Source organism: Apiospora phragmitis (assembly GCF_038363925.1).
Source record: "Apiospora phragmitis strain CBS 135458 chromosome Unknown utg000010l:1.0-9815664.0:1.0-9183399.0, whole genome shotgun sequence".
Lineage (NCBI taxonomy): Eukaryota > Fungi > Ascomycota > Sordariomycetes > Amphisphaeriales > Apiosporaceae > Apiospora > Apiospora phragmitis.
Genome location: NW_027117409.1, coordinates 6,760,342 through 6,784,841, shown reverse-complemented (window position 1 = coordinate 6,784,841; position 24,500 = coordinate 6,760,342). Strand labels below are relative to the sequence as shown.

The 24,500-nt window shown below is 26.3% G+C and overlaps 1 protein-coding gene across 1 annotated transcript; it reads right to left on the bottom strand.

Moving 5' to 3' along the window:
• Positions 1 to 23,054: 23,054 nt before the first annotated feature.
• PG994_011823 (uncharacterized protein) lies at positions 23,055 to 24,071 on the bottom strand (the record flags this gene model as incomplete). The annotated part of the gene is made up of 1 exon (XM_066863232.1): positions 23,055 to 24,071. One exon carries the CDS (start codon positions 24,069 to 24,071, stop codon positions 23,055 to 23,057), a length of 1,017 nt encoding a protein of 338 aa, XP_066712342.1.
• Positions 24,072 to 24,500: the final 429 nt, after the last annotated feature.

Genomic DNA, 24,500 nt, shown 5'->3' with positions numbered 1-24,500 from the left:
TAATATATATATATTATTTAAGTTTCCCGTCCTTGCTTTGTTTTAGAACGAAGAGGATAGGGAAGCCTGCTAATAATATAAATGGTCGTATAACTCTTTTTCTAGGTTTTCTGTAATATACTTTTTTAAGGCTTATTTGTATTCTTTATTAAGTTTATATATAAATATAAATAAGGGTTCTTTTTTATTTTTAAAAGGTATTTTATAATCTTACCGTGTATAAATCGGTAAGCTTATTTTTAATTTTTTATTAAAAAAGGCTTCGAATTACCGATACTCCTTTAATATAATCGTTATAACGTTCAGCTTAAGCTTTTTAATAATAATATATACTTTTAAGATTTTAAGTTTATTAAAAGATTACTTCTTAAACCGTTATTTATTAATTAAACCTTTTTTTAATATATTTTATTAAAGTTAATTTATTTTTTAATTAATTTTAAAATTATTTACTTATAATTAAGATATTTTTAAAATTATATCGTATCCTGCAACGTCTGTGATATTATACGTAATTCGTTTATAACGTTTTCCGATATTAACGAGAAGGTTCGCGATTTCTTTCCGTGCTTTTTTATTATTATAAGTTATAAATCTTTTATTGATAGTTTTAAGTTAATATAAGGCGTTTTTCTCTTATTATTCGAATTTAAGGTAATTAACGATTTATAATAAAATATAGTTTCTTTATGTTCCGCTATCGAGTAGCGCTTTAATATAAACTTTTTTTACGTTTATTATTAATACGATATATTTATAAATAGCTCGATTATCCGTTATTTAATATAAGGACCTGTTTTAGTCCGTTAATTATCGTTTTTTTATAATAAGCGGCGTCTATTTTCCGAACGCTGCGCCTATAGGTAATTAATAATTCCTTACGATCGATCTTTATATTATTATTATCGTTCTTTCCGTTCTTTATAAGGCGTTTTTTAATATGCCGGTAAAAGTGTTTTTATACTTTTCTCTATACGAAATATTATCCCCCGTATTTAAGATTCGGGTTTTTTTAATAGTTTAAAAGTTTGTTAAGTTCGCGATAATTTATAAATACTTTATAAATTTTTTAATATATTAAAAAGGTTTTCTTATTAAATATATATTTATATATTTTAAAAGCGTTAGGCGCTCTCTTTTAAACCTCTATAAGCTCGCGATTTTTCCTAAGCGTATTTAAAGTATTAGTCTTTAAAACACTCCTTTTAATCTCGTTTTTTTAAGTAATATTATTATAACTATCGTAGGTCTTTTTATATTAATAAATATACGCGTTATTCGTTAGGGATTAATATTTAGGTTTTTTTAATAATATAATCCGGGTATAGTTATATAATAAATCGTTTATTAATTCTTTAAAGAAATTACTCGTACTTAAATTTCTTCGCGAGGTGTTTTATATAAACGTTGTATATATATAAAATCTATAAAAATATAAAGTATTTTTCGTATATAAAAGAAATCCGTAAGTTATCCCTTATTACGTAATTATTATAAATCCTTTAATTAAAACCGGCCGTAGTAAGTACTTGGCGTAAATATTTCGATTCGGGGTAAAGAATACTAAGGATAACTAGCTATCCGTCGGTCTTTAAATCTTTAAATTTAACGATCTTATTTATTAACTCGTTTATTAATATACTTATTAAGCGCTTATAGCTTATTAATTACTTTAATTAGCTTATAATATTATTTATTAAATTACTATTTTCGTTATAAAGAAGGGGTTATTCCCTTTATATTATTACGACGCTTCGGCTATAGCCCTCTTTATTTTTTAGAACTTTAAAGAACTATCCGGTACCTTCCTTATCCGCTAAGTAGGAAGTATACTTATTATCGTAATAAGCTATTTAAAATAAACTGCCGTATTTAATAATAATATTATTATTTTTAATAATTATTATAAAAGTGTTTTTTATTTTAATAATATTAATTTATTATTTTTTTAAAACTTATTAAAACTTATTCTTTAATATTTAATATTTTTAAACGTAATATCTTTATTTTTAATAAGTATAATAAATAATGCGTTATTTTTTATTTTGTTTATTATATTTAATAATATTAAAATTTATAAGTTTATTATAATAATTATACGCCGTAATATTTTTAAACGGTATATAATTATATTAATATAATCGCTTTATATTAGTTTAAGTTCGATTAATTTATTATTAAAGTCCGCTTTATTTTTTACGGCGTTATTTATATATATAAATATCGATCTTAATAATAAATTTTATATATAAAAACAAATCATTAAAAGCGTTAAGCCGGTTAAGTTTATTTTTAACGTTTTCTTTTAATTTTTAATAATATATTATAATTTTCATAGCTTCGGTATAATTTAGTCGAGCTATAATACATTAGAACTTAGTTATATAAAAAGCGGCTAATCTTTTTTATTTAAAGGTTTCGAGTTCCTTCTCTGCTTATCGTTTTTTGTCGGGGTTTAAAAAAAATGACCTAAAGGCTTATTTAAAGCCGTCGTAACTTTTGAAAATACGCTATACTTTTATGCGGTATAGTTTAATTTATTAGTTATTTTTTATAAATTTATTTAAATAAGGTTTAAATTAAGCGAGTACTTTATTTTTAAAAAACGTGGCGGCGTAAATAACTCGTTAAATAATATTTTACAACGTTTTTTTATAAAATTATTAATAAGTTTTAATTTAAATAAAAAAGTTTCGGAGGTTTCCACTTATTTTATTAAAAAGTATTAGCGTATTAATCTTTATACCGTTTTTTAATATAATAAAAGTTTAAATAATATTAATAACTATATAAAAAAAACGTATTTTTTCACGTAATTTATTAATATTATAAGGTATTTATTTTAAAGTGCCTTTAATTCGGAGCTCGTTATACTCTTTTTTAAGCCGGGTATAATAATATTAGTAATTAATACTCTTTTACTCGAGTTTTTTAATTCGCTTAATAAACGCTTAATAAGTAAGTTCGTTATCGTTATTATCGTTATTAATATCTATAGCGGGGTTTTATTAAGAGGTGTTAAAAGTAGTAATAAGGGTCTTCTTTTATTAAATAATATTATTAAAGCTAGGTATAAATATAGTTCTTATAAAGCTATTATTTAAAGGTTTAAATAATAACTCGTAAAAATAAAAGTAATTAAAATATAACGAACGTTATTTAAGTTTTAAATAAAACTTAGTAAGACGTATTAAAGTTTATATTAATAATACGAAAAAGTATTTAAATATATAATAAAAATCCGCTCTTATTAATATAATATATAATAGTTATAAAAATAAAAGTAATTAAAGTATATAAATTTAAAAATATTTATAATAGTTTCGTTAAAATTATTTACTTTATTAATAAATTAAGATTAATAATTAAATTAATTATTAAAATAAAAAGTATTTATATAAAATATATAAAGAATATTTATCGTTATATATTTAATCTCTTACTTTATTAATCCGTTAGATTACCGCGTTAATTAATAATCCGTTTTAATAGCTCGCTTAAAGCGTCGTGATCTCGTGGCTCTTAGCTCGCTTAAAGCGTCGTGATCCCGTGGCTCCTAGCTCGCTAAGAACGTCGTGATCCACCCGCTCCTTATTACGTGATCGTTATTATTAATTTTTTTTTCTATTACTCGTAAAACTTTATACCGGGGCGTGCTTTATTTTTAAAATATAAATAAGTTTATATTAATATCGCTAGCGGTACGGTCGCACATCGTAGTGTCGTAGCCTAACCGGGGTATTGTAGTTCTATTCTAGTTAGCGAGGTCTCTTAGCCACATGGTTAAGTCTAGTTATAATAATAAATTACGCGCGATACGCGTCGAAATCTTTATAAAGAACTCTTTAATAATCGATTCTTTAATTAAAACGCGTCCGAAGTATTACGACCTGACCTAATTAAACTTAAATTAATATAAGGCGATTACGTTAATATAATTATATATTACCTAAAAATATTATAACGTACGGCTATTATAATAAATTTATAAACCTCGACGCTATTAAATATAATAAATAGGATAAGAAGTTATACGGTATTTATTATAATTATTAAAAATTAAGATATTATGTTTGAAAATATTAAATATTAAAAAAAAATTTCCGACGAGTTTTAAACGGATAATAAATTAATATTATTAAAATAAAAAATACCCTTATAATAGTTATTAAAAATAATAGCGTTATTATTAAGTACGGCAGCTTGTTTTAAATAGTTTATTACGACGATAGGTATACCTTTTACTTAGCGGATAAGGAAGGTACTGGATAATTCTTTAAAGCCCCGGAAAGTAAGAAGGACTATAGCCGAAATATTGTAATAATACGAAAAGAACGATCTATACTTTATAACGGAAATAATAATTTAATAAATAATATTACGAACTAATTAGAATAACTTATAAATTATAAACGCTTAATAAATATATTAATAAACGAATTAATATACGAGATGGTTAAGTTTAAAAACTTAAAAACTAATAAATAATTAGTTATCTCTAATATTCCTTACCCCGACTCGAAATATTTACGCTAAATATTTATTACGGCCGGGTTTAATTAAAAGATTTACGGTAATTACGCCGTAAAGAATAACTTATAAATTTCTTTTACGTACGAAAGACACTTTACGCTCTTATAAATTTTATACGTATATAATATTTATATAAAATATTTCGCGGAAAAACTTAAATATAAATAATTTCCCTAAAAAATTAATAAACGATTTATTACGTAACTATACCCGGACTATATTATTAAAAAAATCCGAACGTTAATCCTTAATAAATAACGCGTATACCTATTAATATAAAAAGATTTATAATAACTATAATAATATTACTTAAAAAAACGAGATTAAAAGGAGTATTTCGAGGATTAATACCTTAAATACGTTTAAAAAAAATCGCGAGCTTATAAACGTTTAAAGGAAAGCGCCTAACGCTTTTAAAATATATATTTAATAAAAAAAACCCTTTAATATATTAAAAAATTTATAAAAAATTTATAAATTACCGCGAACTTAATAAACTTTTAAATTACTCGAAAAACCCGGATCTTAAGTATTAAGAATAGTACTTCGTATAAAAAAAAGTATAAAAATACCCTTATTAATATATTAAGAAACGCTTTATAAAAAACGAGGGGGAATAATAATAATAATACGAGGATCGATCGTAAGAAATTATTAATTACTTATAAGAGTAGCGTTTAAAAAACGAACGACGCTTATTATAAAAAAATAATAATAGGCGGACTAAAATAGGTCCTTATATTAAATAACGGATAATCGAGTTATTTATAAATATATTATATTAATAATAAATATAAAAAAAGTTTATATTAAAGCGCTATTTAATAACGGAACGTAAAAAAACTATATTTTATTATGAATTATTAATTACTTTAAACTCGAATAATAAGAAAAAAACGCCTTATATTAATTTAAAACCGTTAATAAAGGATTTATAACTTATAATAATAATAAAATACGGAAAAAAGTCGCGAACCTTTTAATTAATATCGAAAAACGTTATAAATAAATCACGTATAATATTACGGACGTTATAAAATATAATATAATTTTAAAAATACCTTAATTACGGGTAAATAATTCTAAAATTAATTAAAAAATAGGCTAATTTTAATAAAATATATTAAAAAAAGATTTAATTAATAAATAGCGGTTTAAGAAATAACCCTTTAATAAACTTAAAATCTTTAAAATATATATTATTATTAAAAAGCTTAAACTAAATATTATAATAATTATATTAAAAAAGTACTAGTAATTCGAAACTCTTTTTAATAAAAAACTAAAAATAGGCTTACCGTTTTATACATAATAAAATTATAAAATACCCCTTAAAAATAAAAAGGAACCCCTATTTATACCTATATATAAACTTAACTAAAAGTACAAATAAGCCCTAAAAAAATATATTATAAAAAATCTCGAAAAAAGAGTTATATAACCATCCATATCGCCAACGGGCTTCCCTATCCTCTTCGTTCCAAAAAAGAACAAGGATAAGAAACCTAAGTAGCGAATATATATCGATTACTGAAAGCTTAACGAAATTACTATTAAAAACCGGTACCCCTTACCTTTAATCGGCGATTTATAAAACAAGCTATTAAACGTTAAAATCTTTATAATACTCGATCTCTTTAACGTATATAATTTAATCCGAATTAAAAAAAGAAAAGAATAAAAAACCGCGTTTCGAACTAAGTACTACTATTTCGAATATTAAGCTATACCGTTTAACTTAATTAATATATTAACTAATTTTTAATTTATAATTAATTATATTTTACGAAAATACCTTAACAAGTTTATTATAATATACTTTAATAGTATCCTTATTTATTTTAAAAATAACGAGTAATATTGAAAACACGTAAAACTAATACTTTAAAAACTATAAAACGCTAATTTATTAATTAACTTAAAAAAGAACGAATTCTACCAATAATCCATCACCTTTATAAAATACGTAATATTTTTAAGCGAAATTTAAATAAAACTTTCGAAAATTTTAGTAATTAAAAAATAGCCCACGCCTATAAGCGTTACGGAAATCAGATCCTTCTTAAGATTAGCTAATTATTACTAGATTTTTATCCCCGAATTTAATAAAATAACGATACCCTTAACGAACTTAATAAAAAAAGACGAACTATTTTAATAAATAAAATAAAAAATAAAGCCTTTTATAATATTAAAAAATAAATCCTTAACGAACTAATACTTCGCGTAATAAACTTATTTAAACCTTTTAAAATTAAAACCGACGTATCGAACTATATAATTAAAAAATAATTTAATTAACGAAATAATAACGGAAAATTATATACGATCGTATTCTTTTTAAAAAAAACTTAATAAACTAGAGCTTAATTATTAAATTTATAATAAAAAATTAATAATTATTATTAAAACTTATAAAAAATAAAAACATTATTTTAATAAAATAATAAAACTAATTAGAATTTATACCGATTAAAAAAACCCTATACCGTTTATTATTATTAAAAAATTAAATAAATAATAAATATAATAGTTTAAATTCTTATTAAGATTTAACCTTATTATTATCTATTAAAAAAATAACGAGAACGGTCGCGTTAACGTACTAAGCTAATAACCGGACCACTAGGAGGAGGTTCCGCCCAAAACGCGGACTATCCTTACTTACGACTAAAACGGTAACCTTACACTGTCGAAATAATTAAATATTATAAACTACGTCCAGTATAATAATAATTAAGTTATTAAGTTTCGGCAACTTAACTAAACCCCCGACCCCGCGAGCTACTTTAAAGATTATTTTAAAAATTATAACGGTCTCACCTTCTACCGAAACAAGATCTATATCCCTAAGCAGTATTACGGAAACTTTATCAAAGAATTTCATAAACACCCTATACACGGACACTAAAGAGTATTTAAAACTTAAAAATAAATTACTAAATAATTCGGCTATAAAAACCTTAAGCTAATTATAATTAAAGTAATTAATAAATATAACCTTTATAATAAAATTAAAACTATTCGATACCGGCTATATTAAAATATTATAACTAATCTCACTATTAAATAAAATATAAAAAACTATCGCACTTAATTTTATCGTTAAGCTACCCTTATTAAAAAAACCCTTAATTAAAATTAATTACGATAGCATTTTAATAATTACGAATAAACTTATAAAATATATTTACTTCCTACCGTATAAAAAATTTAACGATATTAACGATTTAACGTATATATTTCTTTAAATAATTATTAATTAGCACGGGCTACCCGAAATAATTATTTCTAATAAAAATAAACTATTCACCGCTAAATTCTAAAAATCGCTTATAATATAACTTAATATTAAGTATAAATTATTTATAGCTTACTACCCTTAAATAAATAAATAAACCGAGCGAATAAATTAAACCTTAAAATAATACCTACGCTACTATATTAACTATAAATAAAATAATTAAATATAACTATTACTTATAACCTAATTTATTTATAATAACGTAAATAACGAAATTATACGTATTTTACTATTCTAAATAAACTACAGGTACGACCCGGAAATCACTAAGAAACCCCTAAAAAGAAATTAACACTAATCGCAACTATATAAATTAAAAAACTAAAAAAACTTTAAATTACATTATAATAAAACCTTACCTTCCTTTAATAATAAATAAAGGGATACGCCGACTAAACAAGATTAAAAAGACTAACCTTTAAAAAAAGAGAAAAAGTCTACCTCGTATAACGAAATATTAAAATAAAGCGACTAAATAATAAATTAAACTTTAAAAAAATCGGACTATTTAAAATTATAAAAGTTATTTTAAAAACTAACTATTAATTATTATTACTTAAAATAATACGAATATACCCTATATTTTATATTTTATTACTCGAGTTAATAAATAAAAAAACCCTAATTAATATATAACTAAAAGTCGAAATAGATTAATATAAGTATAAAATTAATAAAATTATTAATAAAAAAAAAAGGACGAAACTTTTAATACCTCGTTTAATAAAAAGGGTAACGTATTTTATAAGCGAATATCCTATATAAGCGAATATCTTATTTTTTTATACTTTTTTTAATAAAATATAAATTAATTTTATTATAACGTATTTAATATATTAAAATTAATCGGAATTTTTATTTTTAAATACTTTTATATTATTTTAATAAGTATACGTATTATGCCCGGGCTCTTTATAAATTCTATAGCGTTATAAGCATGTTTTAAACGTTTTTATATAATTACTCTTTCGATATAATTCGTTTTATAATTATTTATTAACGTCCTTTTAAAACTATAAATCTTTTTTAGTTTATATATAAAATAATCTTTTATTTTATAGCCCTTTCTTTTTTATACGGCGACGCCGGCTAAATATCTTATTTATTTTTTAAAGTGTTATATTTTTACTTTTTAAAAGAGTAACTCGGTATATAATATACGTTATAACTTTTATAATTTAATTAAAGTTAATTAAAATAGATATTAAAAAGTTATTTTAATATTATACGATACGGTTTTAAACATATTCGGTTTAGAATTAAGTTTTAATTAAATTATTTAAGGTTTTTAATTTTTAAGGAATAAATAGGCCGAATGATATCCCCGGAGGTATTAAAGTATATAGTTTTATATCTAATTATAAAATAATATATTCCGGATTATACGGGACAAGTCCTATCCTTCGAAAGCCTTTTCGTATATTCGAAACGGTGAAAGTCGCCTAGAACGCTATTAAAAACGTTAATAGGAAGTCCTTTTTTAAAATATAAATAATATACGCCCGTATAAAATATTTAATTTCTTTTTCGTACACTTTTTTTAATATACGAAAATAGCCGATATTAAAAGGTTAAAGCTTATATAATAAATAAAAAGGTATATAAAGTATAATAATCGAGTTCTTTTTATAATAAAGCTCGAAAACTATCAAGTAATAGCTTTTATAACTGTTTAGGATTAAAAAGCGATAACGACCTTTCGTATAAAACTTGGTATATTAATTAAAATATCGAATTTAGTCCTTACTTTTTTTATTCGTAGTTTAATTATTTTTTAGTAATTACGATTACCTAGTCCTTCGGTAATAAGTTATTTTCGTACTAAGAAGAAAGGTGCGTTTTTTTAATAAAAATAATATACGAAGGGATAGCGTAACCGTGTAATCTAACGCCTTAAATAATTATAACCTATTCTTAATTCTTTTATTATATTACCTTAAGTTTTCCGCGTTAATTAAAAATGGTTATAATTATTTTAAACGAAATTTAACTTATAAAAAAGCCGGTCTCATTAAAGTTATAAATATCCTTTTTTTAAATCCCGTATTTATAAATTATATTCCATACGAAAGTAAACTATACGTAATACGCGTCGAGATTTTTATAAAAAACTTTTTAATAATTAATTCTTCGATTAAAACGCGTCCGTAGGTCTAGTTATTATTATATAAAGTTAAAGGCTTAATTAATATCGACACGTTTTACGTCGCGTAAACTAAATAATCGATTCGCTATATCTTTTATACTATTTAATTAAGAAAAAAAAATGATCGCGTATTTAAATTAATAATATATCGAATAATTGTATTTTTTTAAAAATTTAAAAGCTTTCGAGAATTCGTAAATATTTTATATCGTATAAATTAATTATTTCATTTACGTTATAAAGTTTTTAATAAAACGTAATAAATTAATATAGCTTTTTATACGTTTAAAATTAAGTTTTTTTAAAGCGCTTAAAGCGTTAAAATTATATTTTTTTTTAAAGTTATAATATTTTTAGATATAAAAAAATGTAAAAAAAGGTTAAGGTTTTAAGGAAATTTGTAAAAGTGGGATATTCGCTTGTGTGGGATATTCGCTTGTAGGATACGTTACCTATTAAAAAACAATACTTAGAAATTTAAAAAACACTTAATAAACGCCGCGGAAGAACTTTAAAAGTTTAAAAAAGAACCCCCCTTATAAAAATTAACGGACTAAATTTTAAAAAGTTTACTAGATTAAAAAACAACTAATTAATATCCTTAAAAATACCTAAAGAACGCAGGTCGCCTAGAATAAAATTCTCTTAATTAATAATCGAAAAAGAAATACTATCCTCCTTATCTAGCTCCTATATTCCCCGACGAAACGCTTCCGAACGCTTTTCTACTATAACCTTCTTTATATAATAAAAGCGGGCTGGATAACCTAGGGCGGTAAATAGCTACGTCTATAATAGAAACAAGGCCTCCTCTACGTCCGATTCCTCCGCCTCTAGCTTCTTCTATCGAGCGGCCAGCTTCGTTAAAGCCGACGCAATAGAAATACTATTATAAAAACGACCAACCCGAATATACTCCGAGTAACGAAACGACTTCTCGTTTATACGATAAGCTAGGTTTTAACGAAAATAACGAGTATAAAATATATTAATTAAATCGCTTAAAGATTTTATATTAATAATAAAAACTAAACGCGTAATAATTTTTTTAAACCGAGGTTTTTTAATATAATTATTTATAATAAATATATATTATAATAAAAAATAATAAGGAAAAAAAACCTATTATAACCCGGCGTTATAAATAATTAAAATACTTATAAAATTAATACTTTAAAAATAAAATAATTAAAAAAAAAGAATAATGTTATAACCCGACCTAATTATACGGCTAAAAAACCCTACCTACCGGCACAAAGATATAATAACCCGATCTAGCTATAATATTATAACTAATAATCGCACTATTAATTATATCAATATATACGTAGCTATACTCCAGCTTCGAACGGTAAAATAAACAACCTTAACCCGCGTAATAACGAAACGGGCAAAGGCAGACATAACGATCAAATATAAAGAGTCACGTAACGGGCCCCCGGGGCGACGAGAACATAACGCTTAAAATAAACTAACCCAGGTTGGATTACCGTGATCTAAAAGATGGATCACCGTGAGCTAATAATAGGATTACCGTGAGCCACCGGTAATCTAACGGATTAATAAAGAAAGAAATTAAATATATAAATAATAAATATTTCTTATATATTTTATATAAATATTCTTTACTTTAAAAATTAATTTAAATATTAATCTTAATTTATTAATAAAGTAAATAATTTTAACGAAACTATTATAAATACCTTTAAAATTTACGCACTTTAATTACCTTTGTTCTTATAAACTATTACTTATTATATCGATAAAAGCGACTTTTATCGCACGTTTAAATACTCTCTCGTATTACTAATATAAACCCTAATACGTTTTACTAGGTTTCTTTTAAAACCTAGATAGCGTTCGTTATATTATATTAATAAAAGTAAGCTTTTATCGCACGTTTAAATACTTTTTCGTATTATTAATATAAACTTTAATACGTTTTTATTAAGTTTTTTTTAAAACTTAAATAATATTTATTATATTTTAATTATTTTTATTTTTATAAATTATTACTTAAACTTTTAAATAATAATACTATAAGAACTATATTTATATTTAGCCTTAGTAATACCGTCCGATAAAGGAAGACCCCTATCGCCACCCTTAATACTTTTTAACGAGACTTTATTATAGATGTCGATAGCGATAATAATAATAACGAACTTACCTAATAAGCGCTAGCTAAACGAATTAAGAAACTTGAGTAAAAAAGTACTAGTTATTAGTATTATTACGCCCGGTTCGAAAAGGAGTATAATAAACTCTGGATTAAAAGCACCTTAAAATAAATACCTTATAATATTAATAAGCTACGCAAAAAAATATATCTCTTTTATATAATTATTAATATTATTTAAACTTTTATTATATTAAAAAAGGGTATAAAAATTAATATATTAATACTTTTTAATAAAATAAGCGGAAATTTCCGAAGCTTTTTTATTTAAATTAAAACTTATTAATAATTTTATAATTTTTTTTAAAACACTATTTAATAAGTTATTTACGCCGCCTCGTTTTTTAAAAATAAAATATTCGCTTAATTCGAGCTTTATTTAAATAAACTTATAAAAAACGATTAATAAATTAAGCTATACCGTATAAAAGTATAACGTATTTTCGAAAATTATAACGGCTTTAAACAAGCTTTTAAATTATTTTTCTAAAACCCCGATAAAAAATAATAAGCAGAAAAAGAACTTAAAACCTTTAAATAAAAAAAATTAACCGTTTTTTATATAGCTAAGTTCTAACGTATTATAACTGGACTAAACTATACCGAAATTATAAAAATTATAATATACTATTAAGAATTAAAAAAAAATATTAAAAATAAACTTAGCCGGTTTAATACCCCCAATAATTTATATATATATATAAAGCTTATTATTAAGATCGATATTTATATATATAAATAACGCCGCGAGAAATAAAACGGACTTTAGTAATGAATTAATTAAATTTAAATTAATAAAAAACGACTATATTAATATAATTATATATTATTTAAAAATATTATAACGTATAGCTATTATAATAAACTTATAAAGTTTAACGCTATTAAATATAATAAATAAAATAAAAAATAACGCGTTATTTATTATAATTATTAAAAATAAGGATATTATATTTAAAAATATTAAATATTAAAAAAAAAAACTTTTAACGAGTTTTAAATAAATAATAAATTAATACTATTAAAATAAAAAATACCCCTATAATAATTATTAAAAATAGTAACGCTATTATTAAATACGGCAGCTTATTTTAAATAGCTTATTATAACGATAAGTATACCTCCTATTTAGCGGATAAAGAAGGTACCGGATAGTTTTTTAAAAGCTTGAAAAGTAAGAGGAACTATAGCCGAAGCGTCGCGATAATACGGAGGGAATAACCCCTCCCTTATAACGAAGATAATGATTTAATAAACGATATTACGAGCCAGTTAGAGTAGCTAATAGATCACGAGCGTTTAGTAAGTATGCTAATAAACGAGCTAGTAAATAAGATCGCTAAATTTAGAGACTTAAGGACCGACGAATGGTTAGCTATCCCTGGTATTCTTTATTCCGACTTAAAATACCTACGCTAAGTATTTATTACAGCCGGTTTTAACTAAAGAATTTATAATAATAATGTAATAAGAAACGATTTACGAATTTCCCTTATATACGAAAGGTATTTCACGCTTTTATAGATTTTATATATATATAACGCTTATATAGAACACCTCGTAAAAAAACTTAAATATAAATAGTTTTTTTAAAAAATTAATAAATAATTTATTACGTAACCATACCCGGATTATATTATTAAAAACATTCGAATATTAATCCCTAATAAACGACGCGTATACCTATTAATATAAGAAGACTTACGGTAATTATAATAATATTATTTAAAAAGACGAGATTAAAAAGAATATTTTAAAAATTAATATTTTAAATACGCTTAAAAAAAATCGCGAACTTATAAATATATAAAAAAAAACGCCTAACGCTTTTAAAATATATAAGTATATACCCGATAAAAAACCCCCCTTAATATATTAAAGAACTTATAAAGCGTTTATAAATTACCGCGAACTTAATAAACCTTTAAATTATCTAAAAAACTCGAATCTTAAGTATTAAGGATAATACTTCGTACGGGGAAAAGTATAGAAACACTCTTACCGATATATTAAAAAACGCCTTATAAAAAATAAAAAAAACGATAGCGATAATATGAAAAACGATCGTAAAAAATTATTAATTATTTATAAGCGTAACGCTTAAGAAATAGACGCCGCCTATTATAAAAGGATAATAATCGGCGGACTAAAACAGGTCTCTATATTAAATAATAAATAATTAAGCTATCTATAAATATATCGTATTAATAATAAGCGTAAAAAGAGTTTATATTAGAGCGCTACTCGATAGCGGAGCGTAAAAAAACTATATTTTACTACGAATCATTAATTACCTTAAACTCGAATAATAAGAAAAAAACGCCCTATACCGATTTAAAACCGTTAATAAAAGACTTATAACCTATAATAATAAAGAAGTATAAAGAAAAGTCGCGAACTTTTTAATCGATATTAAAAAACGTTATAAATAAATCACGTGTGATATTACGGACGTCGTAAAATATGATATAATTTTAAAAATACCTTAATTACGGGTAAATAATTTTAAAATTAATTAAAAAATAAGCTAACTTTAATAAAATATATTAAAAAAGGTTTAATTAATAGGTAACGGTTTAAAAAGCAACCTTTTAATAAACTTAAAGTTTTTAAAATATATATTATTATTAAAAAGCTTAAATTAAACGTTATAATAATTATATTAAAAGAGTATCGGTAATTCGAAGCCTTTTTTAATAAGAAATTAGAAATAGGTTTACCGTTTTATATAACGTATCCTATAAACAAATATCCTATATAAGCGAATATCTTATTTTTTTATACCCTTTTTAATAAAATATAAGTTAATTTTATTATAACGTATTTAATATATTAAAATTAATCGGAATTCTTATCTTTAAATACTTTTATATTATTTTAATAAGTACGCGTATTATACCCGGGCTCTCCGTAAATTCTATAACGTTATAAGCGTGTCTTAAACGTCCTCGTATAATTATTTTTCCAACGCGATTCGTTTTATAACTATTTATTAATATCTTTTTAAAACTATAGGTCTTTTTTAATTTATATACGAAATAATCCTCTATTTTATAGCCGTTTCTTTTTCGTACGGCGGCGCCGGTTAAATATTTTATTTATTTTTCGAAGTATCGCGTTTTTACTTTTTAAAAAAGTAACTCGGTATATAATATATATTATAACTTTTATAATTTAATTAAAACTAATTAAAATAAATATCGAAAAGTTATTTTAATACCGTATAATACGGTTTCGAACGTATTCGGTTTAAAATTAAGCTTTAATCGAATTATTTAAAGTTTTTAATTTTTAAGAAATAAATAGGCTAAAAAATATTCCTAAAGGTATTAAAATACATAGTTTTATATCTAATTATAAAATAATATATTCCGGATTATACAAAACGAGTCTTATTTTTTAAAAGCTTCCTCGTATATTTAAAACGGTAAAAATCGCTTAAAACGCTTTTAAAAACATTAATAAGAAGTCTTTCTTTAAAATATAAATAATATACGCTCGTATAAAATATTTAATTTCTTTCTCATACGCCCTTTTTAATATATAAAAACAGCCGATATTAAAAGGTTAAAGTTTATATAACGAATAAAAAAGTATATAAAATATAATAATCGAGTTCTTTTTATAATAGAGTTCGAAAGTTATCAAGTAATAACTTTCGTAGCCGTTTAAAACTAAAAAACGATAACGATTTTTTATATAAAACTTAATATATTAATTAAAGTATCGAATTTAGTCCTCGCCTCTTTTATTCGTAATTTAGTTATTTTTAATAACTACGATCACCTAGTCCTTCGATAATAGGCTGTTTTTATACTAGGAAAAGAGGTACGTTTTCCCGATAAAAATAATATACGGAGGGATAGCGTAACCATATAATCCGACGCTCTAAATAATTATAACCTATTCCTAATTCTTTTATTATATTACTTTAAGTTTTCCGTATCGATTAAAGGTGGTTACGATTATTTCGAACGAAATTTAACTTATAAAAAAACCGGTTTCGTCAAAGTTATAAATATCCTTTTTTTAAATCTCGTATTTATAAATTATATTCCGTATAAAAATAAACTACGCGCAATACGCGTCGAAATCTTTATAAAGAACTTTTTAATAATCGATTCTTCGGTTAAAACGCGTCCGGAGGTCTAATTATCGTTATACGAAATTAAAAGCCTAATTAACGCCGACACGTCCCGCGTCGCGTAAACTAAATAATCAATTCGCTATATCTTTTATACTACTTAACTAAGGAGGAAACGATCGCGTATTTAAATTAATAATATATCGAATAATCGCATTTTTTTAAAAATTTAAAAGCTTTCGAAAATTCGTAAATATTTCGCGTTATACAGGTTAACTATTTTATCTATACTATAAAGTTTTTAATAAAACGTAATAAATTAATATAGCTTTTTATATATTTAAAATTAAATCTTTTTAAAGCGCTAGAATTATATTATTCTCTTTTTAAAAGTATAACATTTTCGGACGTAAAAAAATATAAAAAAAGGTTAAGGCTATAAAGAAATTTATAAAAGTAGGATATTCGCTTATGGGATACGTTACGATAGGATTATAAAATACCCTTTAAGGATAAGAAAGAACCTTTATTTATATTTATATATAAACTTAATTAAGAGTATAAATAAGCTTTAATAAAATATATTACGGAAAATCTCGAAAAAAGAGTTATATAATTATTTATATTATTAATAAGTTTCTTCATCCTCTTCGTCTTAAAAAAAATAAAGACGGGAAACTTAAGTAGCATATATTTATTAATTATTAAAAGCTTAACGAAATTATTATTCAAAACCGGTACCCCTTACTTTTAATCGGCGATTTATAAAATAAACTATTATATATTAAAATTTTTATAATATTTAACCTTTTTAATATATATAACTTAAATTAAATTAAGAAAAGAAAGGAATAAAAAACCGCGTTCCGAACTAAATATAATTATTTCGAATATTAAGCTATATTATTTAATTCAATTAATATATTAACTAGTTTTTAATTTATAGTTAATTATATTTTATAAAAATACCTTAATAAGTTCGTTATAATATATCTCGACGATATCTTTATTTATTTCGAGAATAATAAATAATACCGAGAGTATATAAAATTAATACTTTAAAAGTTATAAGACGTTAACTTATTAATTAATTTAAAAAAGAGCGAATTTTACTAACGGTCCGTTATTTTCGTAAGATACGTAGTATTCCTAGGCGAAATCCGAATAGAACCTTCGAAAATTTTAGTAGTTAGAGAGTAGCCTACGCCTATAAGCGTTATAGAAATTAGATCTTTTTTAAGACTAGCTAATTATTACTAGATTTTTATCCCCGGATTTAATAAAATAGCGATACTTTGAACGAACTTAATAAAAAAAAACGAATTATTTCGATAAACGAAGAAAAAAGATAAGGCTTTTTATAATAATAAAAAGCGAATTTTTAACGAATTAATACTTTACGTAATAGATTTGTCTAGACTTTTTAAAATCGAAACGATGTATCGGACTATACGATTAAGGGGTAACTAAATTAACGAAACGATAACGGAAAATTATACCCTATCGTATTTTTTTCGAAAAAAATTTAACGGATTAAAACTTAATTACTAAATTTATAATAAAAAGTTAATAATTATTATTAAAACTTATAAAAAATAAAGATATTATTTTAACGAAATAATAAAATTAATTAAAATTTATACCGATTATAAGAACTTTATAATATTTATTATTATTAAAAAACTAAATAAATAATAAATATAATAGTTTAAATTCTTTTTCAAATTTAACCTTATTATTATTTATTAAAAAAATAACGAGAATAGTCGCGTTAACGTATTAAGCTAACGACTAAACTATTAAAAAAAGGTCCTACCCGAAACGCGAACTATCTTTATTTACGAGTAAAATAATAACCTCGCGTTATTAAAATAACTAAACGTTACGAGTTACGTTTAATATAATAATAAATAAGTTACTAAGTCTCGGCAATTTAATTAAACCCCCGATTTTACGGATTATTTTAAGGATTATTTCGAGGACTATAACGGCTTTATTTTTTACCGAGGTAAGATCTATATTTTTAAATAGTATCGTAAAGACTTTACTAAAGAAACTTATAAATACCTTGTATATAAATATCAAGGAGTATTTAAGACTTAGAAACGAATTACTAAATAATTCGATTATAAAAACCTTAAACTAATCGTAACTAAGGTAATCGACGAATACGACCTCTATAATAAGGCTAAGGCCGCTCGACATCGATTATACAGAGAACTATAACCGATTTTATTACTAGATAAAGCGTAAAAAATTATTATACTTAATCTCGTTATTAAACTACCTTTATTAAAAAAACTTTTAATTAAGGTTAATTACGATAATATTTTAATAATTATAAATAAACTTATAAAATATACTTACTTTTTATTATATAAAGAGTTTAATAATATTAATAACTTAATATATACATTTTTTCGAATAATCGTTAGCTAGTACGGGCTACTCGAAACGATTATCTCTAATAAAGATAAGTTATTTACCGTTAAATTTTAAAGATTATTTATAATATAACTTAGTATTAAATATAAGCTATTTATAACTTATTATTTTTAAATAAATAAATAAATCGAGCGGATAAATTAAACCTTAAAGTAATACCTACGTTATTATATTAATTATAAATAAAATAACTAAGTATAGTTATTATTAATAGTTTAATTTATTTATAATAACGCGAATAACGAAACTATACGTATATTATTATTTCGAATAAATTACGGATATAATTTAAAAATTATTAAAAAACCTTTAAAAAAAGAGCTAATATTAATCGTAACTATTTAAATTACGTTATAATAAAACCTTACCTTTTTTTAATAACGAATTAAAAGGTACGCCGATTAAATTAAATTAAAAGGCTTAATATTAAAAAAAGAAGGAAAAATATATTTCTTATAACGAAATATTAAAATTAAATAATTAAATAATAAATTAAACTTTAAAAAGATTAAATTATTTAAAATTATAAAAATTATTTTAAAAATTAATTATTAATTATTATTATTTTAAATAATACGAATATATTTTATATTTTATATTATTTTATTTAAATTAATTTTTAAAAATATTTTAATTAATATATAATTAAAAATTATAATAAATTAATATAAATATAAAATTAAAAAAATTATTAATAAAAACAAATTAAATAAAGCTTTTAATACTTTATTTAATAAAAAAATTACTTATTAAAAAATAATATTTAAAAATTTAAAAAATATTAAATAAATATTATAAAAAAATTACGGAAATTTAAAAAAAAATAAAGTTAAAATTTATTACGTTTTAATTTATTATTTTAAACGCCCCGAAAAACTACGCCTCGATAACTATCTCGGACTTAACGTGCTCGGCCGCCTCTAATTCGTTTAAAAAACGGAAACCACGCCTAGCTATCTCTACGCCACGCGTTACTAAAGAATTCCGCTGCTGCCGAATCCGCTCTAAGCGTTAAAAAGCCCTTTAAGCCTCCCGGTAAACCCTTTTTAAAGCCGCGCTCGCCTCGCGTAGAGAGTCGCTAGCCGCCTGCTCTTTAAAGCGTAGACGGCGGGACTCGTCGATAACCCGAGACATCGCGGAAATAAATAAATTAAAATTATCGTAAGACCGACTACGGCGAATATATTCCTTATAGCGAAAGATATTATTTAATATAATATACTTTTATTTTTTTTTAAATAAAAAGAGTACGGTATAGTTTTGAAATTAAATTCGTTAAAAAGGGTAATTAAATTATAACGTTATTTAATTTTTTTAAATTTTATATAAAGAATAAATTTTTTAACTCGATTTAATATAATAAATAAATATTATAATAAAATATAATAAAAAAAAAGAAAGAATTTATTAAGCTTCGATATAATAAACGAGTAAAAAATATTTAAAAAACTTAACGCTTCGAGAATAAAATAACTAAAAAAAAAGAATAATATTATAACCTAACCTAATTATACGGCTAAAACTTATAAATTACCGGGCCGGATTTACGATACCCCGCCTAGGCTATAATATTACGGCCACCGACCGCGCCGCTAACTATATTAATATAAACTTACCTATACTATAAAAACGCGCGATAACCACGACGACATCCCGAATAACAACGGGCTGGACACGACTCGAAGGAGCAGCAAAAACAACGTCACGTAATGGATCATTAGGATCACCAGGAGCGACTAAGTGAGCCGGTGATCTAACCGATAAGAGGATCACTAGGATTACTAAAGTATAAAGGTAAGCTAAGTAACTTAATAAATTAATAAAAAAAGAAATTAAATATATAATAATAAACGTCCCTTATATATTTTATATAAGTATTTTTTATTTTAATAATTAATTTAATATTAATTTTAATTTATTAATAAAATAAATAGTTTTAATAAAACTATTACGAATACCTTTAAATCTACGTACTTTAATTACCTTCGTTTTTACGAGCTATTACTTATTATATTAATAAAAGTAAGCTTTTATCGCACGTCTAGATACTCTTTCGTATTATTAATATAAACCCTAGTACGTCTTTATTAAGTTTCTTTTAAAACTTAAATAGCGTTCGTTACACGGAGGTCTAGTTATTATCGTATAAAATTAAAAGCTTAATTAATGCCGACGCGTTCCGCGTCGCGTAAATTAAATAATCGATTCGTTATATCTTTTATATTATTTAGCCGGGGAGGAAACGATCGCGTATTTAAATTAATAATATATCGAATAATCGCATCTTTTTTAAAATTTAAAAGCTTTCGAAAATTCGTAAGTATTTTACGTCGTATAGGTTAATTATTTCGTCTATATTATAAGGTTTTTAATAAAACGTAATAAATTAATATAGCCTTTTATACGTTTAAAGTTAAATTTTTTTAAAGCGTTTAAAGCGCTAGAATTATATTACTCTCTTTTTAAAGTTATAGTATTTTTAGACGTAAAAGAATATAAAAAAAAGTTAAGGCTATAAAGAAATTTATAAAAGTGGGACATTCGCTTATGTGAGACATTCGCTTATGAGATATATTAGTTAAAAAAGAATTAATACTCGATTTCCTTGCCGAATTAATTTTAATACTTATTAAAATACTTTTTAATAACTAAGAATTACGAAATAGCAGTTAAAAATTAATTATTACGAACCCTACTTTTAAATTATCCTCTTAACGGCTCTTTATTAAAAAGATTAATAAAGCTTTAAATTAAAATATTAATAAAATCGTGTATTTTAAAGCTTAAGTCGATTATTTTTAAACTAAACTTAATAATAAAACTATAAAAATACGTTAAAAAGTAAGAATTATATTAAGATAACGATTTATTCGTATAACTAATATACGCCGGGCTAAGCGGAGGCTAAAGAGTATGGTCGTATACGAGGACGAAGCTAGCGACGTCGAAGTGCTAAGAGGGCCTCGCAACGCTATAGAAGCTATAAAAGATGATAGCACAGAGGCGGAGGACTGTATTATTATTAAAAACAACGAAAGATAGTGTATTTACGTCAATTCTAGCCGTAGAAATAGCTTTAATTACAGGGGTAACGGTAGCTCAGTAAAGTGGCCCGTAAGGGGGTGGCCCGTGAGGGGGTGCTTTAGCTTATATGCATGTAGGACAAAGGGCTTTTTCTTTAAATCGGGCTCCCGTCTCGCTATAGTCCTCACTCCTATAGCTACAGTGAGAGGAAAGATGCGCACGGCGCAAAGTAATACAGATTCGTTTTGCAGTACTGAAAAGCAAGGAAAATACATGCACATACTCACTCCAGCTGCCTTGTATGTTTGGAGCGTGTGTGCTGGGCGTACTAGAGCCTCCCGACATCTTGAAGGGCGCTCCTCCTAAAGTCGTACTAATAATTGAAGCCCAGAGCTTGGCTACAATGATGCACTTTCCTGGTCACACTATTCAAGATCGAGTGGTGGAAGATCGGTGACTTGTGCAGAACAAACAAAGCACTTGAAGCTGTAAACGTTGCTGAGACCTCTTTTCTGGATGGCTTCTTGGAAGAGCCGGATTACTGTTAAGACCTTAGATTCTGAGCTTCGTGCGTTGGCAATCTGGCAGTACTGAAGATCGAGGGGATATGCGTTGAGCAGGGGAGTTTACAGTTCCCTATAAGCTGAGGTGCTTGTGCCTTGCTTTATAACCACTTACTACAATGTTTACTAAATTACTTACATTGTGGTCTTCGTCGACTGGCCACGTCATTTCTATCTGTTACACTCCATTCGGTAGGCCTGGAATTTGTACTCGGTGCTTGGGTGCTGTCTCAACACCGCGATGGGTTCTTGGTAGTTGTCTGAGAATGTCCCCTGGTGATAGTAAAGACAGCCAACCTCTTGACTACAGGCGACTGTTGAACTCAGAAGATGGCTGCTACTTGCTTGGATTAGAGATAAACATAAAAAGTAGATCTCGTATGTGGCCAAGATGAACATCTTCTTACATGAGTGTTTCTGGTCGAATAATCTACAGTGGACTATCGGCTATGTGTGAGTGTGCCACACGCGGTGTTGTTACCCTTGGACTTTGCGTGAAGGATAACTCAATCAACGTACCGACATCACCTCTGCAAACCACTGTAGCATCCTGTTGCGAAGATCAGTATAATCACGAGTTGCGAAGGAATAAGATTGAGGGCTCGTAGATGAACTAGAATTTCATGGTATCATATCAAAGGTAGAGCAACGTAAACACAACCAGCTGAGCTCATGACTGCTCTGGCACTATTTCCATCATATCTAACCATTCCAACGTAAAGGCCGTTACTATCTTGCACCAATCCCTCACAGTTGGCATATCTAAGTGCTCACCATCATCCTGGAGAGTATGCCAGACATCGGGGAAGCTCGAGGGGAATAAGATGTAAGATGGGAACACCACGTTTCATAAACGGTTCGTGGTCATCCCCGACGAAGCTTTTGGTGAATTGATTGGGCACTTTGCCCGCCTCGTAGAGGAACGGCCGTGCTGGTTTCGTCTCGAGTAGACCCAGCTTCCGCATCCGATCTTCGACACTCGCCATGTTCTTGTACGCCCAGTGCGTGGGGAGGAAGTAGGACGGGATCCGGGGGTTCGCGGACCCCAAGAGATCGAGCAGCACGAAAATGCTGATTTGGTTCAAAGGATCTCGGTAATTTGACAAGGCTGGATTCATTGTATGCTCCCACTCCTCAGCAAGAGACCTGGATCCGTAAAGAGAGTCGGTTGACGTCCAGGCCGGGCCGAACGCTTCTTCTCCGTCGAGGAAGATGATCTGCAGCCCCATATCCATTGGCACAGTGCCTCCCAGCTCGCCAAGAGCCACCATTTCCTCGTGCATCTGCTTCATGTACTTATCCACGAACCTCGCAATGTGCATGAGAATGGCGCACGGCACCGCGCTATCGATCGCGCCGATGAAGTTATCCGGCTTGAACTTGCTATCGTAATGCGCCACCAAGGTCAGATAGTTGGCCTGCCCCGGTTTCGTCCACGGCGGCTCTTTTCGAACGATCAGATTCGAGAAGGGGATCTGCCTGTCGCCAGTCACTGGCGTCGTCCCGGTGGAGTTCTGCCATAGTAGGGTCCAATCTGGCAGCTCCTTGCGGAAGAAGTTGACAAAGTGCTGCTGCGTCTTGGCCTGGCCGGGCGTACCGGAAACTCGGGGTATAAGGATAGGCGCGAGAAGGCCTTCTTGGTTATGGATATCGAAATCGGATTCGGCCAGTGTCAGGTTTCGCAGAAAATCGTCAGAGAGTGTCTGGTAGGCAATGGTGTAGGCGAAGAGCAGCTGAAGGACCAGCAAGTAGAGCAGATGCCCCCTTGAGGATGGGCGCTGTGAATGCTGCATTATTGTACAAGCTAGCTACCTCGAGCCAGCGAGGTTGTAAATGCGCAGTCGGCGCTTGAAAACGGGTATGATTTGAATGAGAGAATGAGTAAATTAGCTAGCAGCGCATAAGCTCGACATGTTGTGCCGACAAAGTTGAAAACCGACTTGCCATCGACCCCGTCTCCGAAACTGTCGCGCTGTTCGATTTAGCCATCTACCCAAGACACCGGGCCTCAATTGGTCTCGGTGGCTCATTCTGGAAGGAGTTTACTCCGGCAGAACCGCCCCATTCTCCGTGTGGCTGGACTCCATCAGTACTACCGGGTAGCTGAGCTTGGCACACCTGCAGATGGATGGCCAAAGCTCACCCGCATTCAGGTAAACTTATCGGCAGTCCACCATCAACACACGCACCAAAAGATATGGAGTGCTCCTGACATCTCATGA